Source organism: Anguilla rostrata, chromosome 1, assembly GCF_018555375.3.
Source record: "Anguilla rostrata isolate EN2019 chromosome 1, ASM1855537v3, whole genome shotgun sequence".
In the NCBI taxonomy this organism is placed as follows: Eukaryota; Metazoa; Chordata; class Actinopteri; order Anguilliformes; family Anguillidae; genus Anguilla; species Anguilla rostrata.
In genome coordinates this window covers 23,966,928-23,991,935 of record NC_057933.1, presented here as the reverse complement: position 1 = coordinate 23,991,935, position 25,008 = coordinate 23,966,928, and the positions used below count along the sequence as shown (strand labels likewise).

General features: G+C 42.6%; 1 protein-coding gene across 4 annotated transcripts in view; it reads right to left on the bottom strand.

Annotated features, from left to right (window-relative positions):
* plcb1 (phospholipase C beta 1) overlaps positions 1 to 25,008 on the bottom strand; it is a 68,578-nt gene that overhangs the window by 36,629 nt on the left and 6,941 nt on the right. For all 4 annotated transcript variants that reach the window (XR_010329456.1, XR_010329455.1, XM_064330982.1 and 1 more), the window contains exons 3-5: positions 12,850 to 12,918; positions 3,130 to 3,270; positions 117 to 196 (exon numbers count right to left, since the gene is read on the bottom strand). Coding sequence is in view for 2 of the 4 variants with exons in the window: in XM_064330982.1 (XP_064187052.1) it covers positions 117 to 196; positions 3,130 to 3,270; positions 12,850 to 12,918 (290 nt within the window). In the remaining 2 variants the exon portion in view is untranslated. The remainder of the gene's footprint in view (positions 1 to 116; positions 197 to 3,129; positions 3,271 to 12,849; positions 12,919 to 25,008) is intronic.

Sequence of the window (25,008 nt, the reverse complement as noted above, 5' to 3'; positions counted from 1 at the left end):
TTCTCAGGCGAGGTACAGTTTTTCCATGTGAGGTAGAGTCTTTGTTATAGTGTTGTCAGATAAGGTACGTTTATTGTTGTTTTTGTCATGTGCGGTAGATATTGAGGGTTACTTACGCTTTCTCCAGGCTAGACTCTCTGGACATGTTATGCGCCAGCAGGTTAGAGGCCAGACTGAACAGAGACTCCGCCCACTCCTGAATTGATACAAGAGAGGGGAAAAAACACAATGGCCCACAGTTTTACAAAACATACTGCATTGTGACCCAATCACAGCAATGCCCCTATATGTACATATTATAAACACAGAATAGCCTAATCTGTTACTCCACTACCCAACATATCTACGTACATTCAGCTTAGTCTAATCTATCAGAGTGATGCAGCAGCTGGTTATCCTGTGTTACTGTATGACAGGTGAATTCAACGCTTCTTTTCCTGTCAACAAAATGTCAGAATTAAGAAAGGCAATTCCTGGCAAAGCATCACAACAGCACAATAACAGGAAGTATCAAACAGGTGATAAGCTGTCAACAATCCTTTTGCTGCTCAGACTATCAATTTGAAAGTAGCCGTCTTCTGCAAATAGAACTGAGCTGAATGGCGTGATTAACCGGTACATTCCAGCTTTTCTGTCACCACGCGAGCAAGAGAGCAGTCCACAACTTCAGAGAGCACAAATCTGTTTGCTGATTTCTTTTTGGCACACTGATAAGAATGAACATTCAATGCTGATGCACCCAGGAATGACACATGGCAGAAATGCCTGCTGCAAATCTGTTGGTATAATTTTTAGTTTCTGCATTTGGTTTCCGATGTGACTAAAACATGTATAAGCGCTTTGGTGCAGTGCTGAAGCAGATCTATTTGGTCCGGATTAATTTTGGTGCGCTGCTGAATCAGGGTAAGTGTTATGGTGTGCTACTATAACTGCTTTAGGTGTTTTGGTGCACTAATGAAGCAGGTTTAGGCGTTTTGGCATGAACATCCCATACCCTCTCTATAGGTGTCCCCCAGGACTCTGTCCTTGGTCCCCTCCTCTTCTCCCTCTACACCAAATTCTTTGGTATAGTCGTCATCGCTTGTCATATCATTGGTATACCAACGACACCCAACTCTTTCTTTCTTTCCCATCTCTTCACTGCCCTCCCCCCATCTCTACCACCAGGGCACTGCAGTTCATCCAGAGTGCCTGACATATGATCTCCCAAAACACCTCCTCCTCAATGCTGAGCTCTCCATTGGCTACCCCCGAGCCACTTGCATCAAAATGAAAGATTTTGGTGCTAGCCGGCCAGGCTACCAAGGGAACTGCCCCTTCATGCCTTCAGAAGATCATCAGACCGTACACGCCAGCCAGACCCCTCCGTTCTGCCCGTCTGGCTCCTCGCCCTCTAGAGCCCGCTCTTCCCGGATCCGTCTAGCGGCTGTTCTGGCCCCTCGGTGGTGGAATCAGCCTCCCGCAGGAGTCAGAACAGCAGAGAGGGCGGCCATTTTCCCACCTCTTCAGACTGCACTTCAGCTCCTCCACCATGACCCTTTCTAGCATCTTTAATTAGCTAGAATTTACCTAACACCTTTTTAGGTAAAACCTTTAGTTTTCAGATCCTGTGATGTTCAGTTTTCTGTTGTTCATTAAACATAGTTTAATGCTCATGAAGGCTCTGCTTGTTTGTATAACTCAATTTAATGTTCACAAAGGATTACCATTTCTTCTGATGCACGTGACTCACAAGGATTTAAATCTCATTTCATAAATCTGATCACTAATCAGTTGGTATTATCATACCTAGGGGTAAACTCACTCATATAAGCAACATATTTTCCCAACACATGGAGAGAATGGAAAGTAACCATAGATGGAATGTCAAACAAAAAAAGTCCTTGAGTCCCTGAGTGGGTCCTTGAGTCATGGAGTGGGTCAGTATCCACTTTGTACACTACACAGACAAATTAAATATATTATGCACAGTTTGCACAAAAAATGTGTACAATATACGTGCAAATCCACAACAGATGAACATTTACAATGACGTCTTGAGACCAACAACAAAGGGGAATAATTTGCCGGCAGTGCAGAAGAGAGCTTTGTAAGGCTTTGTAAATCATACACCACAAATTCTCAGCCCTGTTCCTGGAGATCTACTGCCCTGTAGGTTTTTCACTCCAACCCTAACAAAGCACACCATTCAACAGAGATCTCATTGAGCTACTAATTAGTGTGCCTAATTAGGGTTGAAATAAAAATCTACAGGACGGTTGAACTCCAGGAACAGGGTTGGGAACCACTGTCCACTGTCATAAATGCATTTTTGAGTGTAAAGACTGGATTAGCTTATTTCTCAATAAGCATTGTGATGCCGGGAAGGGTAATGCAGGAGAGAGGGGCCTGCTTCTGTGCTCACTACGACACTGTTCGTTCAGCACCGGCACCGTTTCAGTTACCTGGGCGGCCTGCAGGACCACGGACAGTGCCAGCCCCACTCACAGGCAGTAAGGCAGCTGCTACCCCATTTCTTATACAAGGGCCAATATGAAGGCCTGGGGAGAGAGACCGAGTGCTGGCAACCCATTTATATAGGCATGGACCCATCAGGTTTGGATTTTTTTTCCCTTTCTGGAGCAGTGCTTTTGTTGTGTTGTAGGGATTGTTATTTTTGTGGCTTCTCGCGGTTTCATGCACTCGTACCCCTCAAAGGGTAAAATAAACAGCGGTAAGCTGCCGCCTTCCCTCTGAATGGACGTGACCTCTCTGTTCACCCCTTGCACACTGATCACCTCCAGCGCTGCAGCCCAGCATATAATCGATGGCGGGGCAATCTCTGTTAGCGTCTGCAGAGCAGCATAAGTATGTGCTCTGGGCTGCTGGTGCACATAGAGAAAATGTATAGAAACTGGTGAAGTCACCTGATTGCACGTCTCAGATCTGACAGAAGTGCAGGCTGACAAGCTGCACCTTGCTGCCGTAAATTACCGTTCACTTCTGGTTCGGTCAGTCTTCGGGGTGGATTTCACCAACCTAACTGCAATTGGCTCAGTGATGCAAGTTAAAATAGCTGAAGCAGTTGTGTTTTCCTATGCTACTGACTCAGGTGTAGGTGTTTTTTTAGTCAACTGAAGCAGGCTTTACCTTTGCCACTTCCTCCTGGAAGGCCATGAAATTCAAGTAGGTGATGTTGACCATGTCTGGGCCGCTCACCACAGTCAGCAACCGGTTCTCTATCCTCCCAACCATATTCCCCACGTCCAGCAGCTCACGCAGCTTGGCTTCCTGGGAAATGCAGGAAAGACACGGTTAGGAAGCAATGGCCACCGTCTGCAGTATACTGCTACGCTCACGAGCTGAAACTGATCCAATAAGCAAAGCCATTTTTCTTTATAGTACCTCATATTCTGTGTCACGGATTCAGCCTCTAACATTTAGAAGATTTATAGTCACCAGAAATATTATCTGAAATAAACATTTAGAACCTCACTTCTGAAGATGATATAACTGATTTTCCTATACTTCGCAAAACCTAATCCTGTTTTTTTCAATATCTATAATAGTATTTGTTAAGTTTTGAAAAGAGAACCAAGGTCTTACAGGGAATCCTTCCTAAATTGAAAAGGGTTTATTAAAAATTGTCAGTTCTCTGAGTGCTTCCTGAAGGCTTAGACTCTTTTTGGATGGAATGATAGCTAGCCTCTGTATGATAACTGGGCCAAAGTCATTTAGAATGTGATATATTTGATGATGTTTGATAAAAAGACCAGAATCAGGTCATATAACCCTAGATTACACACAGGGGACAGAGTACTTGCTTGCTACTAATTTTGCACACCACAGGGAGAGACTACTTACTCACAGCTAATCTACAGACTGACTTGCTGCACCTAACCACATGAAGAAGAGTGTGCACTAGCCATTCCTGCTCACAGGGTACTCACTCCTTGTCCCTTACCACAAGACTACTCACTATCTACTAAGAGCATTAAGAGCATAGATCACAGGAGGCAGAGTACTTAATGGTCCTGCTCAGAGACAAGTCATTAACTGCTCCAAACTGGAAGTATGCACACTACTCACTCCTACTCCTGGACACAGAGTACTCATTTCTTGTTCCTAACCACACTCAAATATGCATACCACACTCAAGTGCACAGACATTGTTCCCCATGTACACCCTCACCCCCCAACACACCCATGAATACACCTTTACCTCACAACATTCTCCCGCATACACCCCCCAAAACCCCCACCGTTACTCGCTCAAAAGCCCCTTATGCATGCTGCCCCCTATGCTATGAGTAGCTGGTGTGCTGCGATGCTATGCTCTAAGCTCCAGCTCTGTGCTCTACTTGAATCGGGGCCAGGTGAGGCTCTGGGGGGGGCGGGGCGGGATGTAATTAGACTCATGTCTGGGCAGGGGCGGGGGGGCCCGAGAGCCACGTTGCCGCGGTGATGGGAGAGCGGGTGGATGTGGAGCCGTGTCATCCCCGCAGGGGGTCTCCGCACAGCCCCCTCCAGGGCTCAGCGTGGCCGCCACACACGGATCCCACCTGAGGGTTTATCATCTCCTGTACCCACTAAAGGAGTGTGCGTGCACACACACACACACATGCATGCACATACTCTCATCCCCTCCTCACACACACTCACACACTGTCTCGCTGTCCTCAAACACATGCCCTCACTGTCTAACTACACAGGCTCACAGTCCACACGCATGCCCTTGCTGTCTCCATACACTTGATCCTACTCTCCACGAGCGCTCTGGTCTCCTTACACACACACAGGCATGCACACACACACACACACTCTCGCTCTCGCCGTCCGTCCCGCTGGAGCATCTGCGCTCGCTCGGATTTACCTGTGGGGCTCCGGCGCTCCTTAACAGGTGCGAATCACCTGCTGCTCCGCTTTAGCCGACAGGTGTCGAGCACAGCCAGAGAGAACGAGCCCTCTCCAATCAGGGATGCATATATATACCCCGTAACCCTTCCCCAAGGATAAAGCCGCACCGTATAATGTTCCTTTCTGCCTTTCTGGGACGTGGCAGTCAGAAATAACCGTCCACTCACGTCAGCGAGAGCCTATCAGAGCGAACGAGGTCTACCCAGAGCCGTCTAGCATGCAGAAGAGTCCCCATACACAGGCAGCATCACTCTAAAATATCCATATTCTCGCAGGGACACGGGAGGTGATGCTCTCGACCCAGTGTTGATGTAGTACAGCGCGCGTGTTAATAATGAGTCTAACGCCACCGCTGAGTGTTACTAAAATAGAAATAGCCACTTCTTTTAATCCCGCAGTCCGCCAGCCCCGCTGCGCAGTTGTGTTTGAGGTGGACACTTCATGCGTAGCTGGTGCAAACAGACAGGTGCCTGATCAACCAGAGGGGTCGCAGCATGACGAGACACCCAGCAACTTGGGTCATTCCTGACAGGCCAATCGCGGTTGGCAAGACCGCGATCAGGATTCGACACCAGAGTATAAGGTATATCTACACTCTTCAACCTAAAGTCGTAGCAGGATGAGCCACCCAGCTGCACACGAAAATGTCCTGTTTATGCTATACTGTTGATTGCTGAACCTGGCTGATGTACAACAACTGTGTCATATAGGAATCAAGCCTGAAAGCTTCTGCTTCCATAACTTAGGAATTTAACAGAATAGCACTTTCACAATTTTCTAAGACCCAGAGAAATCTCTTTTTTCTTGTGTGTTTCAACTGTCCTTTAAGCCACAATATCAAGATGTATACCTTTAAAAAAATTTTATAGACAGTAAAGTAATAACATGTCACACATTTTCACAAGATATCATAAAAATTCCGTTTTAGGTAAAGTACATCATGTTCAAAAACGAGGTCTGGCGAGCCTTGTCCACTCTGCACGGAAGTTCACTTCTGATTGGCAGCCCATTAAACAATCACACCACTGATTGGATAAAATGTAGATTGCCATGCTACTTAGGTAAGAAATATGGTCTCCAAATGAGCAATAAGAATATCTGTAGTGGACAGTCTAAGAGCTGTTCATTTCAGGATAAAAAATGCAATCTCAAATGAAGAAAACAGGATTAATATCATAGCACTTGTTTCATTGGAACTTTACTTATGATGAAGCTATTAAAAGGCTGACTTTGATTGCAAGAGTCTTGATATTCTCAATACTACATTTAAAAAATGTCTGTGATTCCTTAAAGAGCTACTGTATATGATACAATGCAAACACAGTGCCCTTTACCTCACTTTGTGAGCTCGTATTTGAAGAAGCACACCAGCTAGCCAGGCCACAGCTTGTGCATGAATTTTTAAGAGACGCGTCAGCCTCAAGTCAGCTCCTGGAGGATGCTGGGAAATCCTTTCCAATGATCTCCGGCTTCGTATTTACAGACCCAGGAGGGGAGAAGGGCTAATTCAAGCAGCTTTCAAGGGAAGCTGTTTCCACAAGGCAAGTGTTCAGAATTCAATGCCCCAAAACCCTGCCGGTGAGAGTGAATTATTCACTTGAATACAAGAGTCAACTATGCAGTTTTCCGAACCACATTTTCGGCAGCAGAGTTCACTGGGGATGCGTAAGAAAGAATGAAAGGAGCCACACACCACGGTATTCTCATCATGCAACTGTTTCAATTAGAGATTTGTAGAGATTTGTACTCTCACGACCATAAAAAAAGGCACAAACGAGAGGAAAAAAACCATTCACAAAACACTTGAAGGCACAACTAACGACCATTCTCTGCTCATATTGACACAGTGGGCTGTGGCCCTTGGTAAATAGCCTACATTTTTGTCATGAAATGATGCTTTGGTTAAGACATCCAGTTAGTAAAAGGAGTTCCTAGTGTTATATATACAGATGGGTGACATATTAAAGGAGAAACCAACATAAAGAAAAGCTTCAATGCACCTTGGCATAACTTCGTGTTTAGATAATGGTTATGCATAGACATTCTCAGTCACCTGAGTAAGGGCTGCTCTTCTGTTTTTCCTTTTACATATCGCACTAACGCACAAGGATCACGGTCATTGAATGTGCGCTTTCAACCACAATTACCGACCCTATTTACTGATGTCTTTCCCATAGATCTAAATGCAGATGTCGCTTTAGTCACTGTTCCTATTGAAACACTAGAAAGTTGAGCAGTCTTTGTGACGGAAGCTCCTGCCATCTGTGCTCCAATAATGAACCCTCTTTTAAAGTCCCTTAGACATTTTCCCTTTGCCATCATGATCCAAAATCGAGGCCTGGGCCTGCTCAGAATTTATACATTCCAACTGCTTAATTGTCAAATCAGAACATATGTTACTCAACCTTACTCTGAACTGCATAGTATGAACCCCACCACCACCCCTACCGGAGGGACAGTGAAGTCCATTATAAACTGACAAAAATCTTATATAATTCAAAAAATAGTTTCTTGTTTTCATTATGATTTACGGTATGATATGAACTCCTAATGAAATTTTAAAAAACTACAGAATGTAAGGCTAACATGTTTTGTTGTTTTTTGTTTGCTAATACTTTTCTCCCCTCTTTGTTGAATCCCCACTTTACCTGCATGTTTGATTTGTATAAACTTGGATAAATTAAATAAAAATTTGAAAAGCTTTCCTGGTGGCATCATCACCCGTCATCCAAGTTCTAAGTCTATCATTTCTATAACTACAGCGTCCACAATTATTGATCCCCACCCTAAATGCTTTATCAAGTGATTGCTGTAAATTAATTTTGAGTGATTATATGTGCGAAATGAGTTAATAATAATATAATACTGGCCAAATTTCAGAGGAAATGCATTATTCGAGTGTTGAAGAATATGGTATTTGTATTCGGCACCATCCCTACTATTTAGTCTATAGAACCTGTTGTCAAGCCACAGAGATTAGTCTATAGAACCTGTTGTCAAGCCACAGAGATCAGTCACCATCTATTTTCAGAGTGTATTTGTACGAAGTAAGATTTAATTAAACTTTTATGTACTGTAAAAAATGTTATGTTGCGGCTGTAAGATTTAGCATGATGTAATGTAACATTTACAGTCATGACATAATGACTTGCAGCTTTCCATTTGTTTCCATTAGTCTGTTTTTTTTTTCCATTAGTCGGCTTTTGTGTTTTCTGTTTTTCAACCGCCATTGTCATTTTGTGTCATTTTGTTTTTTGAAAGCATCACCTGTATCTTCTTTGGCATTCGGGAAGATGATGGGGAATCACTTTTGAAAGCAAGAGGGCACATGTTCTCAAGTGTCAGATACACTTAGGCTCAGGCAAGCCATCTCAGGCATATTGTCCCTGCTGCCAATTCTTGCAGACATATTAGAGAGAGCTGCCTGACTTCAGAACTAAACACAAATCATAGCTAAAACATGGGAAAAGCCGACAGCCTTTACACTCAAACTTTGACTGTCGCCAATAACGTCTCACACAACTGTCAGCCCTGTCAAAGCCCATCTACTTTGTCGTCCCCTTATGGAAACCGAATGTTTAAAGGCAAAACGGCCAAACTATTTATAGCCGGCTACATGACAGTCAGCCATCCGGGAGGTGATGTAGTGTTACAGCTTTCAGTAGGCGTGTGGCAGACGGTTCACTGGTGAGGTCGAGATGTGGAATGTGACAGGAACCATGGCCAGCCTTTCCCCAAACAGTCCTTCAGCATACATTTCACTTTTTATGGCAATAAATTGCAATGAACTGTTCTGGAATGTGATTCATGACATAAGCAGCAGGCAGACAAAAGCTTGATTATGTTCACCAACATAAGTGCATGATTGGAATGCTCTCAAATTTCATAAATGCGAGCATACTGCATACCAAAACTCTCTCCACCTGTATTCACCTTAAAGTGTGTAATAATAATTAAATAATAACAAAAACCCACGAAAAAGGGCAGTGTCATTTATAAACAGTGCTGTTGCACTAAAAACGGTCAGTCAGTCTCAGTGTCAGTCCTACCCCGTGCACTTACACGACACAGTCAGTAATGCGAGGCACAGTCATGTAGAATGCCCTAAACGAAGGAGGTGCGTATCACTCATTGCGTCTGCAGGATGTCCACTCTGGCGTTTGAGTGATTTCACCAGCGTGGGTGACTCATCTTTTTGAATGAGTCACTGGCTTGAAGATTCTGGGGCAAAAGCATGGGCTATGCGCTCTTTGTTGGAAACAGTTCCGCAGAGCATCTGAGTTATTTGTTTACATGGCACGAACATTTGAGTACAATTTAAAATGCCATGTTTTATTTATGAAAAGTTCATTTTGGACATCACTTTGGATAATGAACACACCAGAGCAAGGATTGCTGGAGTTATATGCCGCAATGACTCAAGACCTGTAACATTCAGTAAACATATTAGAAGTAGTTTCTCCTGTGTATAGTGCCCTTCAAAATGATTCATACCCTTCATAAATATAAGCAAAGAAGGCTGTATAAAATAGACAATTCAGGTATTGAGCTGTTGTAGGCTGAAAATAATTTTATTTTATACTAATGCAATTGCTCAAAAAAAAGACTAGAGTGCATTCTGGGAGTTGTATTCCTTTCATCCCTTCCTGTTTCCCATCCTCTGTAATTAACAGCAGGCTCCCCTAGTGGCAGCGTTATTCAACAGTGCTGGAGGCAGTGATTCAACACTATTGTTTGCTGCAGCTTCAGGAGGTTGCAGAACTCCTAATAGGATCTAATATAGCCACAGGCAGCACGTTGCTTCAGTAAGCTGAACCTTTGGCACCAAAATATCAACCAATACCCGTGTAACAATTTGAGTCCATTTAAAATTTTTGATAAAAATAGCAAATGTTAATCACTAATATTCCACAGGGAAGAAAAAAATGAATTAAAAAAAACTAAATAAAACCTTTCTGTAAAGGGGATTATGCTGTATAAGCATGTGTTTCAGTTTGCAGTCCCTTCCCTGGACCTGATATCCCTCCACAGCTATACACACTCTCCATGCCTCGCCATACCTGTATACACATTACAGACCCTCCCAATGACCCTGTCTCCACCTGTATACACCTCACAGACCCTCCCAATGACCCTGTCTCCACCTGTATACACATTACAGACCCTCCCAATGACCCTACCTCCATCCGTATAGATCTTACAGCCTTACCCAATGACCCTGTCTCCACCTGTATACACATTACAGACCCTCCCAATGACCCTACCTCCATCCGTATAGATCTTACAGCCTTACCCAATGACCCTGCCTCCACCCAAATACACCTCACAGCCTCACCCAATGACCTTGCTTCCACCCGTATACACTTGAAAACCTCACCCAATTACCCTGCCTCCACCATATACTGTACAAGCACTGCTCAATGATTGGGGCTTGGGTAAATATGGCCAGAGATCACTGAAAAGGTTCTTTCATTTTAAACTAATTTTAAAGACCAATGTGGGCAGCATCCACTTATGAATATGGTCCCATTGCCAGTTTGAGCTTGTTGCCAGAGTTTTTGCTGACTTGAAACCAGAAGATTTGCTGGGATTAATGTGAAATCTTTAGGGGACAAAATAACTTGTCCTGCAAGCAGAGCAGATACCTGATGGCTCCGGCTCAATACAGTGAAAATTAAAGCTACACACTTACTGCGAGTTATTGGAAGTCTTTAATCCTGGGACTACTGTGTGATATAGGAAAAGTGCTGCCAAACCCCTGAATCCAAATGGATTCTTAAGGCAGTGCAGAGGCTGACTGAAAGGACCCTACACACACACATACACACACACACACACACACACAAATACATACATACCCATGCATGGACACATGCACACACACACACATACACACACACACAAATACATACATACCCATGCATGGACACATACACCACACACACACACACACACATACACACACACAAATACATACATACCCATGCATGGACACATGCACACACACACACACACACACACACACAAATACATACATACCCATGCATGGACACATGCACACACACACACACACACACACACACAAATACACACATACCCATGCATGTACATATGCACACACACACACACACACACACACACACACAAATACATACATACCATGCATGGACACATGCAACACACACACACACACCACACACACACAAATACACACATACCCATGCATGTACACATGCACACACACACACACAACACACACACAAACACAAACATACATACATACATACATACATACATACCCATGCATGGACACACACACACACACACACACACACAAACATACATACATACTCATGCATGGACACACACACACACACACACACACATACATACATACCCATGCATGGACACACACACACACACACACACACACAAGCACACGCACACATGCCGCATACACAAGCATACATACACATCCATGCATGGACACAGACACACAGGCAGGTAGAAAGAGAAATAATCACGCATGACGGTCTTTGCATTCCAAGGTAAGATTTCGAATGGCATTGCTCCAGAGGCGTGCCTTTGTTAAGGCATATTAGATCAATTGTTATGGGTGGGCAGAACAGATAAGGGTTCGGTCAAGCGCTTAATTAATTACAATCCGAAGTGGGGGGATCAAGAGGCAGACAGGAAATCAGCCGTTTCATCAACAGGCCTGTTTCCATGGCAACATTTGTTTTCATTAGCTTCCATGAGATTCAGCAGCGCTTACAGGTTTCTACCTCAGAATACGGTTCTTATTACAACGGTCTGCTCCCATAATGCAACACAGCGTAAACCTCTTCACATCTACAATAAATGCATTATCTGTATTATGCTATGAACAGCATTACGGATCAAACGTCATGCCTGAATGTTAAGGTCAAGGAAAAATAAATAAATGTAAACTCCAGGACCAAATTTATCCTGCAGCATGAGCAAGTCCATGCACTACACATTCACAGAAAAATAACTTATTCTGCTAATCCATTGTGTAGAAGTCTATTTCATGGGAAATTGTGACTACAATTTTTACTATGCAGTCAAATACATCAGTACAGATCTGGAGCCCACAATGTACTTTTTCATGAGATTAACTCCAACACTATAATCTACCAACACTGCCTCCAACAATAGGAGGCAATATGGTAGACATAAATTGGGCCAGAAACTCTGAAGAGGGGGATCCACACCAACATGGAAACCTGGCAGAAAAGGCCATATGATTGCCGTTGGCTATCTTGGCTATCTTCGGGCTCTTATCCCGACTTCAAGAACAACATCACCAATCCGCAAAACTGTTACAGAGACCTTGTTATAGATAACAGGAACAAGAATATATTTCTTTTGTGTTTTTTGTCAACAATGCCATCATATAGCCTCAATGGAGTTGGAGCTTTTTTAAAGGACAGCAGACAGTCCCCCTTCCTTTTGTATGTTTTACTCCATTTGGGGAAAGCAGAGAGGGTAACACAAAGAGGATACACAGGGGATTCACATGGCTTGATAACTGGCTGCCTTACGGACAGTGCACACACCTTGCGGAGCTGCAGGCTTTTTAAATCCGTGAAATCCCGGACACTATAAGTAACAGTTTCACAGTTTTTGCTAACTAACTTCTATCTCAGAAGATATAAGATGGCTATCTACTTGGCTAGCTTATACTACTTCTCAAAGACATTTTATAATGTGCGTAGGGTACCTACCTGGCTAAGAAGCCAGCTATCATTATTAGCAGGCTCCTTTACTGACACAGAGTATTTATCAAATGTTGATATTTCCTTTCTAATGAAGCATGTCCTCAATGTTCCATTAAATTACTTGATAAACACAAAGCCCCCTGTACAGTACAGCATAAAAAAACAGTCACACAGAAGTCAAGAGCAGAGAACAGGACATAGCCGTTCTTACCTTTGGTGTTTTGGTGGACTTCCCAGCCCTTGCATCCTTAATGTAGGTGATGTCCAAAAACTCAGTTTCCTGCAATAAAAGATGTGACTGTGAGATGGGAAAATTCAGACAAGAGACATTCAGACAGGACAACATTCACATCCCCCAAAATGCCATACTGCAGAGGGTGGTGGCCTGCACCTTTGTACATTCAGTTATGCATTCAGTAAAACAAAGATAATGTTCTGATCCTAAATCTATTTTTTCCATCATATTAAATCAATTATGTCAAAAACATATTATACATTTTATTTCCTGGCACTAAAATTCACAAAATTCTTCAAAGTAATTTAAATGTGAATATTTTTAAGTAAATTATAAAAAGACTCCTAATGAGGCTTGTGACCAATTCTTTATATTAGCCAACTGAAATAGACTGAAAGCTTTTATAATCCAAACTGCAGAACAGTGACCAACATATTTTTGACATAATCTGTTTCTATGGCGTTATTAATATCAGCACAGATGTGTAAAGTTAATAGGTACTAGCACGTGAGCTTCAGTTACAGTCCAAACTTACAAAAATTAAATATATCCAAGAATCACAGTACGTGGTAAATTTAAAAATCATTTACACTTTCAAATATTACAATATATTAATCTAGTACAAAACATATCTGAAATACATTTTCAAGAACAATGTGGTGGAAATGTTCACCAACCACAAAATAAATAATGTGCGAGTCTATTTTTCCTGAACTTTGATAATGCAGATCAACAACAGCACTACGCACATAAGCAATGCAATTAGGCTGCATTTTCCACTCCTCACAGTGGTGTCCTAAGATCAGGCTTTCTGACGTTATGTGCCGAATACAGTGCTTTTCTGGTCTTCCTGATCCATTGTCTAGAGTTCTATAGTAATAGACACTTGCGTATACATGCATTGGTGTGAGTGTGTGTGTGTGTGTGTGTGCCTGGGTAGTAGCAGCAGATATTGCAAGATAAAAAGCCAATTCCAATTTGATTCAAGCCCAATATAAAAACATGCATTCGGTTGCTATGGCACAGGGGTCCGTAGCAACAAGGGAGCGCTGTCCTTATGACGTGCCAACAGAGAAACTGATTGGAGGAGACAGACCGGGTGCTGGGGACGCACGCCGTCTGATGACTCATCTCAGTGCTTCTCAGGGCCACAACAAAAGTTTACCAAGCAGGAAGCACAACAATCCGCAAACGGCCACTTTACATCCCAGCAAACGTCAGTTATCACGTCCCCAGCAACACCCAATAACAGCTACATTTTAAGCTTTTAGCAGACTCTCTTACCCAGAGCAACTCAGCTCACATTCTGTTACATACAATCTATTTATACAGGTGGACATTCAATGAAAAAATTCAGGTGAAGTGTAAGAGCACATCAGCAGTGCCCCCACCTGAACCTTGAACCTAAAACTCACAGGCCCAGTTGCCTAACCATTGCACTACACTGCCACCCTAGGCATCACATCTACCATAACATCTACCACATCTCACATAACATCTACCATATCTACCACATATGAAAATCTTCTGTATTTCATTATGTAGGCCTGCAGAAACAGACTGTCATTCCGGTAATAATGCAATAGCTACTGAATAACTTCTGAATGATCAGTTTTTCCAACAACATGGACTATTTCAGGGAAAAGCATGACCTGCATGCTTATACATGAAGGTCATATTTGTTTAATTCTCAGCTACCTACTTACAAACACACAATTCCCTGAACTATATCAGGATCCAGGGTAGCTTTAACAAGCTATGAGATGAATGTGTGGGTCTTGAACTGTTGTTTTAAACCTTGGCAGTTACAGTTGGGAGACGTTTTAATTGGGAGATGTTTTATTAATAGTGCAATAATCTTGCTAATTTCATAGAATAGACTAGTGGGAGTATAATGAACAAAAAATTAAACATCTTTAATTTCTACTGTTTATGTTTTGTTGTTTTCATAGTTAATTTCACAATTTTGCAGAACGTTTTGAAAAACTCTTCATGCTCTGGCCTCAAACTTTAATGTCATCTACATTTGGCTGGTATAAGTACCTTGCGCATGCACATTCACAATCACAGTCAGTCTAAACTTCAGACACTCTCCCAATAGTGCTGTAGGTCTGGAGTCCACAATCGCTTAGCTTTACAAAACAAACATTACAAATCAAACACCCCGCTGTTCCATGTTCAAAACCAGTGTCATGACAAGAGCGACAAAGCCAATGTTGTTTCAAGCAAATAAGCCGTGAGCAAGGCCGTGGAAGGCACTCTGTCACTGACCAACCTAATTCTGACCATGGACGGTGCAGTCACTGACCAACCTAATTCTGACCATGGACGGTGCAGTCACTGACCAACCTAATTCTGACCATGGACGGTGCAGTCACTGACCAACCTAATTCTGACCATGGACGGTGCAGTCACTGACCAACCTAATTCGGACCAAGGACGGTGCAGTCACTGACCAACATAATTTTGACCGTGGACTGCAGTCACTGACCAACCTAATTCTGACCATGGACGGTGCAGTCACTGACCAACCTAATTCGGACCAAGGACGGTGCAGTCACTGACCAACATAATTTTGACCGTGGACGGTGCAGTCACTGACCAACATGATTCTGACCAAAAACAGACTGTGGAAGGCACAGTTGTTGATAAACCATAATCTGACCAAAGAAAGTGCACTGATCTGATCTTGAATATCGTGGTTGGCGAGAGATCCTAGTCTGAGTGTGGAAAGATACAGTCATTTAAAAGCTTTGATCTGACCATTGGAAGATGATTAACTGATTAACTGATTAAACTTAATCTGACCATGGGGTGTACGATTGTGGACAGACCTCAATCTTACCATAGAATGTACAAATCTGACTTTCAAAGGTACAGTCAATGACAGGTCTGAATCTCACCCTAAGTCACTACCTCCTCCCGGAGCTTACCTTGAATGTGGCTATGTAACACCTTGTCACACAGTGGGTAAAAGAGCCAGAACAATTGATCACAATGCTGCAAAGAGGCACCCTTAACATGGAGGAGGAATCACTTAATTTTGCCACACAGTTTAAATGCTTAAATGCTTAGATACAGACACCATCATTCATTAAAGACTTAATGAGGTACTTTCAAGACTTCACAGGCACAGCTGGAATTATCAATTAATTATTCCCATGCATATGTGTTAGTCTTGGGTCTCAGGTCTTTGGTTAGCGACAGTAATCAACAGTAGATGCCTTTAAATATCAGATGTTAGAAGGAGCCCTCTGTTAACCAATGGACTTTTCATATTCGCCAAACCTAAGCAGATATAGAGGAATAACTTCATTATTGATTTGCTGTAAACTCCTCCTGCAGTAGCTCTAATTGATTATTCTGCATGCAGACACAGATGCAAACCCACACAAACGCACACACGTGCACGCACCCACACAGACACACACACACACACACACACATTTGTGGTGCTATTAGTCTCAACCCAGCTATTCCCAGAACATTCCCATGGTATTCCGGTTAAATAAATTTTGGTCAGCAATGTTTGCTGCATTGTTTCATAACGACATGATAACCATCAGTGGGTGGGTACATGCGCGCATACAGAGTTTCCATAACATCTCTCTGTGACCTTGAGGGAACTTTCTGGAAACAATAACTGAGTTCTAAGGGATATGGTCTCCTCATAAAGATACCTTGCAACCAAATTAGAATGACACGTTTCTTGTTGGCAGGGAACGTGCCGTGATTCAGAGACTGCGGCATTGGCCACGGCATTTGCTTCTTCCAGTGCAGGCACGGCAGAACCTCATCAAAAAGATTATTTTTTACGCTCTTCTGGAAGTTTACTTTAAAAGGCTCTGACATTTATCTCTGACTAAGCTCATTTCAGTGACTCTGTCACTTGCAATATGATTCAGTTGGGTCGGCTGAATAGATTGTAATTGATTGCAATTGGTTCGCTTATATAACTTATGCTCACAAAGAGACTAAGCGAGGAGAGACAAGCTCAGTTCCTAGAGAGATGGGCTGGGCAGGGAGAAGAAAACAGACATAACGAGATGTGCCGGATTGTAAGTGACTGCACTTGATAAAGAGAAGCAAAGGGGATCTGTGATTTTCCCAAAAAAACACCTGTTCCTACAGCATGTTCCTACTCTGTTTAACACAATGATGACTCTGTATACCTTGTAGCACCCTAATTCAATACATATCAACTCAGATCTCAGTAATAAAAGAAGATTCATGCATTTAATAATCTAAACAAAGAAGCCATCTTATTCTAAATTAATTGGAGTCTGGGATAACATTTTTTTTTCAACATGGCCAACATTATATTTTTGATGGATTAATGTTTCCCTTTGTTTGCATGCATATAACACAAGAGATTGCTAGAGATTTCTATGGTCAGATCCACAACATCAGACAAAGCCTGACCTAGACAGTGACTTTCACTCTATCCTGTGATTCCTTGGGAATCCAGCTGTCAGAAAAGTCTCTAATCGAGTGAGAAAAGCCTATCACTCAATAAGTGCAATTTATCTCCACAACTTACGGTGTCACTTAGCAAAGCCAAGCCCACCAAATTGGATTAGCTCAGTTAGGCAAGGCCTCCTTGCCTTCTCTGCATTCTCTCTGCATTAATGGAGTCATGTAGGAGGATGACAAATTACCTTGCTGTCAGGAGCTATTACTTTTCCTGTGGAAGTGCACGTTCGGCCCACTGACGCTGCAGTCTGTGCGGCCGACACTAAAGAGGAGAGTCAGGCCCTCCTGCCAAGCTGTCAGTCCGCAAATGCCGCCCCATTGTATTGCACACTAAAGCTCTGCCTCTGACTTTAATTCATAACTGTTTGCTATAGCTATACATTCATGAATAGTGTTTTGACAGGACATGCCATTACGACAACACACACGGACGCACTGAATAGACAGACAGACAGACAGATAGATAGATAGATAAATAGATAGATAGATAGATAGATAGATAGATAGATAGATAGATAGATAGATAGATAGATAGATAGATAGATAGATAGATAGATAGACGAATGGACGGACGAATGAACAGAAAGACAGGCACCCCCTCTTCATCAGATCCACCCCTCCACTGCTCTCTCTCAATTTTATGGATTCTGTGGACACAGGTCTTATTCACACATGAGTAAAAACTCTTCTTCAATAATTCCAGTGCAACAAAAACCCAGAAACAAACTGCTTCAGCCAGCATTGACTTACTTACAGGTCAGTTGTTCATTTGATTTGAATCATTTTGTCCAATTTGAGCAGCACGAGATCAGGATCCATCAAAACAAGTCATTCACTATCGTTTTATTAGCAAAGAAAAATCTAAATGCGGCAGACTTAGACCCATGTCAGAACGTCCACTTAGGCCACAGCATCATATTTATGAGCCTGACAAGTGAAGTTACACTTTGACAAAACCAGCATTTTATGCAGCCTTCCCACTCTATCAAATTAGACTAAACAGCAAAGGCTAGCCTTGCCATTACCCTTGGCTGTTCATAGTAAATCACTTTAAATGGCAGTGCAATGGCTGGCCTCGCTGTTGCCCCTGCCTGAGCATATTAAATGACAGCACCTGAACCGCAGAACACCCTTTCCAAGGTATCCAATCATTACACCTAATATTCAATATTCTACTCTCCTGTGGAACAGCGCTGTGCGCTTAAGCCCCCTGTTCAGAGATGCAGCCAGAGCAATCTTATTACTGGCTGTATTAGAGAATGTTGACGCTTCCATTTACCACACAGCGAAACATCCAGAGTGATTATGGAAGAAGCACCAGGTGACTCTCCGTTTGACTGCGCTGATATGTTCATCATTACCCTCGCCTATTTCCCAGCCCTCTACTAAATCCTCTGTAGAGCATTCACCAAAAATGCGCAACCCAATTACGTCAGATTTCTGCCTTTCAGTAGTTCTCATTGCTTTGCCCCCATGCTGTGACATGCGTTTGTGAAATTTTTATGAGATACATCATTCCAAAGCTTCTGCAGCAGGAAGTCCACGGGTATGAAAGATTTGTGTATTAATAATTACTCTTAACCCCGCTTAGTGGTTGTTTTGGTGTTTGCCATCAAAGGCGGTGCGGCAGCAGAAATGTCTGCATTCCTGACTTCTGCCTCATGTGAGGCAGCAAAATGAAATCCAAAAATTGGTTGATAGTGCACACTGTTCACCCAACTGTAATCAGTGCGCAAAATAGCCGCAAGTATTTCCACATACCTATGATATATGCCAGCATATATCATGACTCCTATGTACAATTAACCTACACAAACAGACAATACAATGGCTTTTAGAATTAGCATTAGATAGCTAGCTAAATGCCCAGCTACTTTAACAATTTCCCTATTCAAAAAGAACTCATTCCTGGCTAGCTAGCTTTAAGTATTAATTCCTCCAAAAGCACTAACTGTTTTCTACTGCCCTAATCGGAAAACGTACTACCTCCCTTCTTTCTCTTGCATGTTGTGATGAAAATCGCCTTCAGTTTTGACATTTTTTGGTTTTGATATTGATTTGGCATGAATGACTACTTTAGGAAATGGTACCCAAGAGTATAGCTTTCACCTTTCAGAAGCGTTGCTAAGGAATATCTCCCAGCTGCTTGCAGAGGTTAATACAACAGGTAGCCTACTTCAACAGCAGACACATTTCTTGTCAGTAACCATACAGTGGGTGAGTGTGGTTAATTGTTCTGCTGAAACACCTTTCTCTGTTCTGTAGGACATTCAGGCATTAGAGATATGCCCTCAAGGCAAGGTCTGGCAGACATACAGAGAGAGACAGTTTGATATATCAGTCTAAAAACAGGATGGAAATGCCATGTCGGCTTGTGAAAGCATTCCAAATATTCCTTTGTGAAGACATCAGTATTTGCAACATTTGCCTGTTGGGCTTTTGCTGCCAGCTGTGAGCTGAAGTTCTCCCTCCCCCCTCTCTCTCTATCACTCCCTCCCTCCCTGTCTCAATTCTAATATATTTATGAACCCTCGTGTCATCCTTGAAGTTGACCTCCTCCCTCCACATTGTGCAGTGAGGGACATCTCTCACTGGCTCAGATCTGACATTAGTTCAGCTGGATCTGTTGTCAGACAGGACAGATGGCAGCCATCTTATCTCAATGAACTTTGCATTGAGGCATAATGACTATGACAGTTTGCACTGTGTGTGCTTCTCGGTGAAGGCAGGTGCTCTAATCAATGACACACAGCTGGCAGGCCGCAGCTTGTCATTCATAACCTTTAGGCTCAGCCCTTTCCCACCCCAACACTACTGCAGTGCCCCTAGTGGTCTATGAAGATATCTCCACAATGATCCGATTGGTTGATCATTCAGCACTGGGAGTATTCTAAATGGCCGCATATGTGACATCACAGAACACACTTACACAGCTAGCTTTAGACGCGGTCATTTAGAGGAGAGCCATTACAGAATAGAGAGCGAAGTGTGTCCCTCTAGTGCCTCCTCCCAGACCCAAGCTTAAATCAGAGTGTCTCTGATGACTCCATGCAATCACCAGCAGCTTGTATAAAACCCAAACTAGGTGACACATGGCCAATGGCAGTGCCAGCTGGGCCCACGGACAAGCGCTGGCACTTGTGCACACACACACACCACATACACCACATACACACAAATGCACACACACACATATGCACGTGCATACGTAAACACACACATAAAGATACCCATCCACACAGATATACTCTCTCTCTTTCTCACTCTCTTGCTCGCTCACACACACACACACCCACATGCACGTGCATACATAAACACACACATAAAGACACCCATCCACACAGATATACTCTCTCTCTGTCTCTCACTCTCTCGCTCTTGCACACAAAGCCACACAGTTGCAAACATTCATACGCACACCTACTCCTACAGGGAGCCCATTCAAATGCTTGCAGGTCCTCACTGAGCATGACACAAACACATTGGTTGATGCCATCATGATACAAAAACACTTTATGGTTTAATTTAGGGTAAAGTGAGAGAGACCTGCTCGTTCAGGTAAAACATTTCAGCATTAGCTTTGTTCCCAGTCCACTGATGCGCTGTCAGATTCAAGCCTTGTCATTCCCCCTCAGTCAGGTGGGGTGGGCCAGAAGAGACAGTGATTTGATCAGCCCAATTCTCTGTCTGCCATGGCCGGATCTTTTCGTTCTAAGAAAACTGTCACTGTCAACTACAGGCATGACATCAGATGGGTAAGCCAGCAGTCAGGGGCAAATTAAGCACAAAGTAGGCCATCTCCGGAGGAAAGAGCCCAGGTAGCTAACTGAGGGGCAGCTTCCCTGAAGCAAAGATGGAACCTAACTGAAAACCAGCTTACCTTAACCTCATAAGATCGGACAATGCAATTCTCCGATTCCCTGGTCTTAATGTCAAGAACCATATATTCTACTATGCTGAAATCTATGCCACAAAGGCCACTCAATATATATATTTTAAAAATTATATTTTCACTGCAAAGCTTTTGTCATCCAAGACACTGGGATTATGCCAAAAAATGTAAATACTTAGGGCGAGATGTATGTACATAAAATCTGCAGTGCAAAATGTAGCCTGATGAGGGTATGTTGGTGTGTATGCAGACTGTGTGAAATTAATGCTGTATTTCCTAAGGCTACAATTAATTATGCAATCAGCGATTGCCTACTAATCACATTTTGAGTATGAAGCAGAGCATACAGTAAAATGCGCCGTTCAAAAAACTCCCGTTCAGTGTGTGGAATATCTTCATTGGTTGAGGGGAAATTGATGTACTGTATCTTCTGGTGTGACATAAGACCGTATCCAGCACTACAGTCAGCGCAGGTCAAAAAACAGACTGTGATATTCCAGCTGTGGTTGCAATTGTCGATTGAAATGATCCAGATGCGAGATAGTGTAATGTTGCAAGCAGCTTGACTATTGCCAAGATGGGATGGGAATGTTGTGAGGAAGGTTCTAGGTCATATTTTATTTCTCCCAGAAGAGTAATCATTTCTATGGCTGGGTGTTTGTCACAGAAATCGCAGGTGTCACTGATTCCATCATTTTAGTCTCCTTTTTTGGCAATTCAGTGTCTTTCCCAAGTTTCAGTGCTTTCCTTGATTTTTTGGCACTTTTGAATTGTAACTATAAAGCCGCCAGCAATCAGCTACTGCAATCAAATGTTTGGCGGCCCAAGTAAGCAATCTTCATGTTGAGCACTGCTGGTCCAGAGATACGGTAACGTTGTCAGTGAGAACAGGCGCTCCATCAAATACCTCGCAATGTAGGCTACAACATGTACCAAATCTAACTTTAAAGAAATAAAAACTAACACGCAGTAACCCTATCTTTTATTATTTTAGTAACAATCTTCCGCTAAAAGCAAAAAGCATGCTCTTTCCGTGATTGACAAAAGCAATTAAATGTACTAGCCTATCAATGCATTTACTCCTTTTTTAACCTCAAACACGTGTTACTGCTAAAACAGTTGCACATCATTTCAATCACGTCCCACTGCTGTGCATGAGATCTCTTGGTTAATTTTATAAATTAATTTTTTTAAACACTGATCTCTGCCTCTTGTTTCAGTATTCTGTGATTTTTAACAACTTTGCTGTGACAGCTCCATGACTTTAGCCAATATTTTCCTGGACAAACACCCAGACTTAATTATTGTGTGGATGCTTAATCTGTACAGTTTGATAATTTCTTGCTTGGGGAGCTGAAATAGTATAATCCTTGTTGCAAAGATTCTCTTGGTGCATCTTCGAGGCCTAAACGTGTGTCAACGTCTTGGTTATGCCTTGATTTAAGCCTGCTCTTTAGAGATGGAAAAATTCCAAGCAAAAATTGACCCTCGGTAATTGCATGCATGAATTTACATAATCAGGCACATTTATAATTTGCGCAATCCATATGTATATGCATTAAGGAGAGAAGCACACCTTGCGATGACTAATATCTATGCCTGACACTAGCTGCAAAATGCTTAGTATACCTGGTCCTTACTTTTTTATGCCTGGTCTCAGGGGGTAAACCATGAGATTAACTTCAGTCTGATTTTTTGTACAGAACCTACATCTATCTGAGGGCCAGAGTACCACAGTGTTTCACATATAATTGTCAGACCTGGGTCAAATACGTATTTGTTTTGTATTCAAATACTTTTCTATGCTTTACTGATCTTGTCTGGTGTATTGGAACCAATGAAATACTCTCAAAAAGTGCAAACCCCGCCTTCTGCTCATATTGGCAGGCTCAATTACACCAGGCAAGATCAATAGAGCGCAGGAACGTATTTGAATCCAAAACAAATACGTATTTGACCCAGGTCTGATAATTGTACAGGCCTGGCAGGCCGCCAAGGCCAATGAGGACCCCCCACCAGGCCACCAAAATCCTTTTTTTAAGTGATAAAAATAAAGCCAAATACCTACTCATTTGGACATCTATAATCATTTGCATTTGGGAGACTCTGTGCAGCGCTGTTCCAAAATGCGAGTCAACCTCTGTGTTGTTGCCCAGGCATTTTGACACAATGAGAGTGCCACTGATGTCGGCGTCCCTTTCAGCTACTGCACAGCTGGAGCGCGAGCGCATGGGGTGCAGGTAATGATGGGTAATGATGCGGGTAATGGGTGCAGGTAATGATTAAATGATTGCATTTACCTGTACATACTGTACAGCGCAGTCCAAGTATTTTGGACCGTGACACAACATTTGTTATTTTGACTTTGTACTCCGGCAGATTGGATTTGAAAGTGAAGAATGAATGTAAGGTTAAAGTCTGTCAGCTTTAATTTGAGGGTGTATACATACATATTGGCCGATCTGAGTCAGAATTGCAGCCTTTTTTATACAAAGACTCCCACATTTTAGCAAACTAAAAGTAATTGGACAAGATTTAACATGATCTTAAATAAAGTAATCATATTTAGTACTTGGTTACAAATCCTTTGCATTCAATTACTGCCTGAAGTCTGCAACCCAGACATCACCAAACACTGGATGCCTTTTCTGGTGATGGCCTGTCAAGCCTTTATTGCAGTTATCTTCAGTTCCTGTTTATTTTTTAAAAAATTTTAAGGGGGGGCGGGGGGGGACTTTCTGGCTTCAGTATTATCTTCAGCAAGTGAAATGTATGTTCATTTGGATTCAGGTCAGGTAATTGCCTTGGCCAGTCAACAAAAATCCACTTTTTTCACATTGAAAAACTCTTTGGTTGCTTTAGCAATGTGTTTGAGGTCATTGTCCTGCTGCAAGGTGACTCACTGTCCAATGAATTTGATTCATTTTGCTGAATCTGAGTGGATAAGATGTTTCTGTATACTTCAGAATTCATCCTGCTGCTGCTGTCAGCAGTTACATCATCAATAAATACAAGTGAGTCAGTTCCAGTAGCAGTCATACATGCTCAAACCATAACACTACCTCCACCATGTTTCACATATGTGGTGGCATGCTCTGGATCTTAATTCTTTTTTGCTGTGATGTTTGTACAGAAACAATTTGGGCTGGCTGGTAAAATTTGGGAATCTATCAGCCACTCTGGCTGGTGGGCAAAAAAGTTCATTAGCTCTGACCCGGACAATATGACAGATGCCTATCGCTCAGCTTGAGCTACTGCTGGAGTATAGAGCAGGAGAATGTAGCATGAGTTAGCATGTGAGCACACTGTGATGGCCTCCAGGCCTGTCTACCTGACCTGCAGTGTGCCTGACATGTCTCTTTCCCTGCTCTTCTCTATTTGTGCTCTGTTTCTTTAAGACAGGTACGGCCTGAAGAGTTCACGGCCTGCAGCTGGGTACAGGCCTTCAAAAGGGCCAAGGCTGTGGCTCTTTCTCTCTCTCCTCTGGGCAGGGTGCCCATTTTGTTTGATTGTGTTCCTTTTTTGTTTTTTTTTACTATGCAACATCCCTACATAACTACTTATCACACATGCAACACTCCGTCCTCGCACTGATATACTGATTGCCACACCTCACCCCGTTGTTATGGTTTTTTGATCATTTAAATTAAAATCTTGGTTAATCCGTTCTTTATCGTGTGGTCTCCCTCTTTTGTTGTGACTCTTAACGAGCGGTCATAACAATAAAGAATGTGAGATCACCCTTGCAGTGTGATTAGATCCTTGGCTGG